This window comes from Macadamia integrifolia, chromosome 9, assembly GCF_013358625.1.
Source record: "Macadamia integrifolia cultivar HAES 741 chromosome 9, SCU_Mint_v3, whole genome shotgun sequence".
In the NCBI taxonomy this organism is placed as follows: Eukaryota; Viridiplantae; Streptophyta; class Magnoliopsida; order Proteales; family Proteaceae; genus Macadamia; species Macadamia integrifolia.
The window spans coordinates 3,187,626-3,195,139 of NC_056565.1; the positions used below are offsets into that span (position 1 = coordinate 3,187,626).

General features: G+C 41.3%; 2 protein-coding genes across 3 annotated transcripts in view; both read right to left on the minus strand.

Moving 5' to 3' along the window:
- The window catches only part of LOC122089805 (N-terminal acetyltransferase A complex catalytic subunit NAA10), a 6,262-nt gene extending 2,325 nt beyond the window's left edge, over nt 1-3,937 (minus strand). The window contains exon 1 of one of the 2 annotated variants that reach the window (XM_042659489.1): nt 3,155-3,937. In XM_042659489.1, the coding sequence (XP_042515423.1) occupies nt 3,163-3,762 (600 nt within the window). In that variant the 5' untranslated portion in view covers nt 3,763-3,937 and the 3' untranslated portion in view covers nt 3,155-3,162. The remainder of the gene's footprint in view (nt 1-3,154) is intronic. The other variant, XM_042659488.1, reaches the window with a different exon arrangement.
- Nucleotides 3,938-4,833: 896 nt separating this feature from the next.
- Nucleotides 4,834-7,514, minus strand: part of LOC122088640 (short integuments 2, mitochondrial) — a gene marked incomplete in the record, with an annotated part of 8,800 nt that continues 6,119 nt past the window's right edge. Inside the window, 2 exon segments of the mRNA XM_042657951.1 lie at nt 4,834-5,229; nt 7,004-7,221. Of these exon segments, the coding sequence (XP_042513885.1) occupies nt 4,969-5,229; nt 7,004-7,221 (479 nt within the window).

Below are 7,514 nucleotides of genomic sequence, written 5' to 3' on the forward strand. Positions count from 1 at the left end.
TTCCCTCAATTTACGGTACCATGGATAGGATCTTAATGCCCCATTTTTGTGAGATCAATCAGTTCAGTTGTGCTGAAAAAATCTAGAACTCTATCAGACATGCCACCAGAATCCTGGAAATAGAATTACTAGATCAAATTTCCCAACTACACCACACAAACCTCCGGCCTCAGGGGGTAAGATCACACAAAACTCGATTTAGCAATCAAACCATTAAATCCTAATAACCCAACTGCCCCAAAATTAAAACTGGCTGGATTCAAACTGGTTCCTGATGATCTTCTTCCTTCTCTGCTCTCCAATCCCTTTGATGATGAAATCCTCTCTACCATCCTCTTTCATAAGGCCAATAGAGCCCCTGGCCTTGATGGCTTCAGTATGGGGTTTTTTTACTTCTTGCTGGAACATCATTCGCAATGACCTCATCCTAGCTGTAAGGAGCTTCTTTTTCAATCCATCATAGATCAATGGGATCAATCGCACCTTCCTTTGCCTCATCCCAAAAAAGGAAGGTGTTGAATCCATGAATGATGTTAGACCAATATCTCTGTAATCTTCTCTATAAGTTCATTGCTAAAATTTTGGCCAATAGGATTGAGAAAGTCATTGATTCTCTTGTGAGCCCCAATCAATCTGCTTTCATTGCTAGGAGGAGCATTACTGATAATATCATTCTCTGCCATGAGACTGTCAGGGGATTTGATCGGAAAATCACTCTCCTTCTGCTCTCCTCAAAATTGATATCCACAAGGATTTTGATTCTATTAGTTAGGATTTCATTTCAAAAGTCTTGCTCCAAATGTCTTTACATCCTTCCTTTGTCCACTAGATCTTCTATTGCATTTCCTCCCCCCAATTCTCAGTTTTAATCAATGGCAGTCTAGCTGGTTACTTTCCCTCGGGTCATGGAATCCACCAAGGCTGCCCTCTCTCCCCCTTTCTCTCCTCTCCTTCTCTTGCGGTTCTGTCTCGTTCCATCCAGTCAGCCACTGATCTCCACCTCATCTCCCCTATCCCCAAATATAAATCCTTCTGTCTCACCCACTTGGCGTTTGCCGATGACATCATGATCTTCTCTAAAGCCGACCCTCTCTCTATCTCTTCCCTTATGTCCTCCCTTCACTCCTTTGAATCCTTCTCTAGCCTCCGCATTAATCTTGTCAAATCTAACCTCTTCCTCTCTGGCGTCTCTACTAAGACTCAATCCCTTCTCCTTGGTATTACTGGCTTCTCCTTAGGCTCTTTACCTATCAAATACCTGGGCCTCCCTCTCATCTCCTCCAAGCTCTCTGTCCATCATTGCTCCCCTATACTTGATCTTCTTAGAAAGAGGCTCCAGCTCTAGAAAGGCAAACTCCTCTCCTATATTGATCAGCTTATTCTAATCAAATCTGTCCTCCAATCTCTACATACTAGTCTGGGATCTTCATCCTACCTTCTTCTACTATCAAATCCATTGAAGGTCACTTCTGTTCTTTCCTCTAGAAGGGTTCTAATTCCTCTAAGTTCCTTCACCCTTTGTCTGGGGACAAGGTCTGTCTGTCCAAGTCTAAAAGAGATCTCGGTATCAGAAGAATCAAAGAGGTCAACTCAATGGGCATTCTAAAGCTCACCTGGAAACTCGCCTCTAAGCATCGAAGTATCTGGGTTGATTGGGTCTACTCCTCTCTACTTACTCACAACTCCCTTTGGACTTGCCCCATCCCCTCTGATGCCTCTTAGATTTAGCGCAAAATCCTTAGCCTCAAGCCCCTTGCCTTTACTGCCTTTTCCTTCATTATTGGTAAGGGGCAGTTGACCTCCCTTTGGATGGACCCTTGGCACCCTTCTGGTATCCTCTCCTCTCTTGTCACTCCTAAGATCATCTATTCCTCTGGTCTTCCCAAATCCTCTCTAGTCTCTTCCATCCTCTCCTCACAGGGATGGACCCCCTCCCTCTCCCCCCTCTTACGGATCTGTGGGCTTCTCTCCCTCCCATTCACCCCGATCACTATGGTAGGAAGACAAATGCGTCTGGCTCTATTCACCTTTGCCTCTGCTTGGTCCTTTGTGAGATCCTCTGGCTTTGTCGTTCCTTAGCGAAATCTCATTTGGTTCAAAGGTCACATTCCCCGCCACAACTTCACCACCTGGAGATGTCTCTCCAGTTGCCTCTATACGCAATCATTCCTTATCCACCGCCACATCCCTATCAATCCCTCATGTTGCCTCTACCCTCTTGGTCAGGAGGATATCTTCCACCTTTTCTTCTCCTGTCCCCTCTCCTCCTTAGTTTGGAAAGCTATCCTTACTCATTGCTGGTCTTCTAGTAGGCCAATTCTTCCCTTTGATAGAGAATGGATTTGGATCGACATGACATTTGTTGGTTCCTCCATATGTGATACCATTGGTAAGTTAGCCTTCTCAACTACTATTAACCACCTTTGGATGGAGCGTAACATTCGTAGATGGTCATCCAACTCCCGTTCCCAGGACAGAATTTGGACAGCCATCTTCTTTGATGTTACCTCAAAAATCCAATCCCTCAACTCTATCCACTCCCGCCTGATCCCTCATTCCAACAGAAATACTCACATAATTTCCTCCTAGAACCTTATGCATGTCCCCTCTCCCGCCACTTGATATCCTCCCTTTCCGTCCTCCTTGTAGTTGCAATAGCTGTTGGTCTTCTCTTCTTGGCTCTTTGTTGATTGATGCTTATTTTGTTTATTTAGTTGTTTTTGCCTTGTTCCCCTTGTTCCCCCTGGTGTTGGCTTTTCCTTGTTGGCTTAAGCCTCCCCTCTCCCCTTTTTCCCCTTGTATTTTCTTTTCTCTTTAGGTATAAATTTATTTATTCATCCCAAAAAAAAAAAACTGGTTGGATTAAGAGCAGATAATGTGCAGGTTAACATTTATTTGTTTTGGGTAAACATATTCCTGTTAACTTGATTCCAAACAAATACACCAACAAGAGCGTAAAACTACAGCACTACATAAAACATGTTTATCATGATTAGCTCAATACTAAACAAATACACAAAGGAAATCCGTCAATCTTCTCAGGCAGACCAATTCAAAAAACGGTTCTTATTACAAAAAAATCATCTCAATGATACTTCAAAGAAGTGATTTTTAACCAAAGCCCTAATCATCCCAATCCAAATTGGGAAGTTACCTCAATCATCATTCAGCAGCAGCCGCTTTGGCCTCTTTCGAATCCTTCCCTTCTCTTGCCTCCTTCGAATCCTTGGCATCACCAGAGCAGCACCCGCCGTGGTGGTGATGATGATGATGGTGCTGATGCTGATGCTGATGCTGATGCTGCTTGCCTTTGAGCTGCTTCCTCATATCATACGCATCCTCACCGTCAGCATAGTACTTAGCCTCGACGTCGTGGATCTTGTAACCAAGTGTCTCAGTGTACAGATTGAAGGCAGCGCGGTTGCTTCTGCGGACATGGAGAGAGACGTATTCAGCACCGAAGACCTGTTCCATGGCGTTCTGAGCAGCGGTCATAAGCTTAGTGGCGAGTCCAAGCTTGCGATGAGTGCGGAGAACAGCAAGGGAGGTGATGTGGCCGTGGCACTCGGAGGTCTCTTCTTCCATCTTGGCTAGTACATAGCCAACGATACGGCCATAGTCTTCGGCGACATAAAGGAGCTGAGGCCAAGAGAGGATGTGATAGAAGTAGTATTTCATCTGGTAGTTCTCGGGGAGGCAGAGGAGATTGCAGGCCTGCATCGCCAGCAGGTCGTCTATGGTGGCTTGTCTAATGCAAACCATGATTTCGAAGATTAGAATTCCTCTTCTTTCTTAATGTTATCTCCTCTGCTATGAAGAAGCACCAGTTGTCGAGCAGCAATGGCGATTCCCAGGGATATGAATTTTTCCTAGGGTTTCTAGTGTGGCGACGATGAATTTGATGGTCTCCACTCGTTTGGCTCTTTAGCTTTTGACTGGGCTTCATCTATGGGCTTAGGGTCACCAAAAATGGGACTAGATCGAGCCCAATTTATACAGATCCCAGAGGCCTAGTCTTCTGACGATGCTTTAAAAAAAAAAAACAGAAAAAATGCTCCCTAACCACACACATGCGGGAGCCTTGTGTATAGGGAGAACGGATCAGGTTCACATATGAGAATGTACAAGAACATCCTTGATCTGTGGATTTAGAATCAATTTTCTCTCTTTTCATTTAATCGATTCTAAATCCATAGACCAAAGACGTACGAATTCTCGTACGTGAACCTAATCCGTTAACATGTATTAGTACACCCTTCTTAATTACAAACTCCATCAGAAAATTTTCTAATCATTTGTTCATTACAATAATGATTGTATATAATTAAGGAGAAGGTTTTTGTGCAGTGCTGTATTACTCCATCTGCAATGATGTGTTAAATAGCAGATTTTGGTCATTTCGATCTAGCATTTAAGTCCATCCATGGCTCATAAAATTAGTTGTGGACTTGTATTTTGTCCACTAGCGCTTCACTTTGTCTATCTCTTTCCTTCCACAATAGAGGCAAATATGTCATTTTATAAGAGGGGAGACGAGACAGACACAGTGCTAGCGTATGCTATGCAACCTGGTGGCATTCTTTCTCCCAATTAATTTAAAGTGAAAGTCTTTCTCGTGGGGAGTGTGGTTCTTGCAAGCACATGAGGAGCAATGGGGTGCACAAGGAAGCATCTACAAAGATGTTATTTTCCCTTTTCATGGGGTCAAACTGATCATATCCCCCATGTGTCTGGGCGCAAGGGCCACACTCCTCTACATAAACATTTTTCCCTTTAAAATATTTTAATTTTGGTTATTAAATTTTATTTTATTTTACAATCAAATCCTTTGAATTGAGAAAGAAAAATAAATATTAGTTCTATTAAGTCATAACATTGATCTACACAAAAGATTAGAAGTGATTCTCTTGTGCACCATAAGAAATGTTCTACATATAAGTTCAATAAATAAAAATCAGTGTAGGAGTATCAACTTCTGGAATCTGAGGTTTCTGGAACATCATCTAGAGTGAAAGGACCAAGTTTGCCCATCCTAAACAGAGTAAGGAACTTCTTAGATACAATGGTGCGAGCCTCATCAGATGGCTTATGAGGGGGTACCTTCATTGCTTTCTGTAATGCCATGAACTGCTCTTCTATGAGACTCTCCAAATCATTCTCGTCTTCCATATTGCCATCAAATTCTGAGAATGTGAGATAGAGTGCATGCTGGACTTGTGTAACTAAATCCTGTGAAAGAAAATGGAGGTTATTTTGGGAACAAAAGAATTTGAAAATATTTTTTTACATGTGCAACAGGGGGGATCTTGAGGTCATCATACTTCATTTCCACTTGGGATGAGTCTACTAGTATCCTTGAAAATCCAAAACACAACAATACCTTATGAAGTGGGACAATCACAGATCAAAAGAAGTAGAGATTCAGAAAAAAAGAAGAAGAAGAAGAAGAAGAAGAAGAAGGAGAGATGATTGTGAAGAAGTAATCCTAAGCTAGTGGTAGTCTCAACTTTCCCAGCCCTGCCATGGGTATATTGAATTTAAAGTCAGAAGGTTCAAGTCAGGAAACAGATTCTGCGATTCAGGGTTAAGACTGCACACATGATGACCCTCCCCAGACCCCACATTGGCAGAAACCTTGTGCACTAGGTACACCCTCTTTTACGTAGATTGGAAGTAAAAGCTCCATCGATTAATAAGGTCTAAACAGCTATCGTCAAGTTAGAAGTCCTATCATCATATTAGAACTCTTCTCTTGTAGGAAACCAGGAATTAATTGCAGGGCAATATGTTTCAGACTCGTGCACCACAAAATGTCCGCTTTGGTTGAAGCTAAAATGATTCTCGGCTTTAGCACAGGTAAGGATTTTTTATTTAATATGATTCTGATTCGAAGTAAATTTCTCAACATATAAATGAGAGAAAAGTTGTAAGAAACTAGTGTTTGGTAGATGTCTGTTACCATACTTATCAATCATACATGCGAGAAGTTATCCTGGAAAGATCCTAGAGTAGTTCCAACGTAGTGCTCAGAACTGGAACTCAAGCCTCAAGGTGGAAATTTCACCATTAAACTTTCACTTTATGCGACTCAGAACTGGAACTAAAGCCTCAAGGTGGAAATTTCACCATTAAAACTTTCACTTTATGCAACAAAAGACAGCATCAGTTCATGCTGAAAGGTCCATGTGGTTGTGGGGTCAGTATGGGCCCGCAAGACTAGTTAGGCCGAAAGCCTGGATACTTGTTGGCCCCAAAAAAAAAATTCATGCTGAAGGACCAACTGCACAGAATTCTCCCCCTGATCCATCTCCCTGCCCATTCATTATCCTATCGCTAGCCATTCATAAAATAATTTGGAAACCACAAGATGATTTAATTCAGTAGCAACAGAAAAAAAAAAAAAAAATACATCAGAAAGAAAGCAAAACACAGAACATTTAGAAAATAAGATCAGTATGTCACCAGCAAAGAAGTGAACCAGCCCAAAAAGAGGTGTGCAACTACAGAATTTGAGTAGGATGAGCTTCAGTGGCATACTAACACCTAATCCCTTGTCTTTGAGGAACAGTGAAAACTGTAGCCAGAGACTCAAATGTTTACCTACTAAATCTATTCACATAACAACAAAGAAAGTGCGGACACCAGTTAACGCAAGACAATGTTGCCAAGCATGTTAGATCCGTCATTATGTTTACTAACATCTTCCAATGGCAACATGCAACTAAATATTGGAAAATCATTATTTGAGAATTCAGGATCCACAAATAATCTTAAGCCATACAAGAAAAACTAGTTGCTAGTACACATTAACAAATCTCAAAATCATAATAATCAATTGGCATCATGATTCATGATTAGGTAAGAAAGCTGCTAGCATTTTACCACTCTAATCTGCATATAAAGACAAATTAGCAAGGCTAAAGTGAATTGGAAGCATTAATGAAATTAAGGACTCTTGATTATTGAATCATTTGGTCCCCTATGAACTGAGTTGGTTACCTACCTCAATATACCACACATTAGAATCATCAAGCTGTCTCTTCCTTTTTGGCAAAAGGGCTTTAAGCTTATCGTCATTTTTGTCCTCAGATCCATGTTTGAGTCGTTCCAAAATTCTGTTGTTCAAGTTCTTCCAATGAAAGGGAGTACTCCGAGTATTTAAAACAGCCAGTAAGTACTGGGCGAGACGTTCCTCACCTACAACTGAATCTTTCACTGACCCTGCTCATTTAATTATTGAAGAAGTAATGTCAGGTGGAGTAAATGACACAAACTTGACATTAAAATACCTCTCAAATACCAAAGCAGACAATCAACATTAGAAATCCGGCATTAATCTGAATAATATCCAGCTAAACTTTTAACATGAAACTGCCAAAGATAACCATGATGGTGTACAGAAAGCATTGCAAATTTCTTTGGGAGGAATAGGATTTTTATAGGTTATTACGAATACTTATTCCAAACAGTACTAGAAGAATGTGATGTGTAATACATTCTCTTAGTCTTACTCC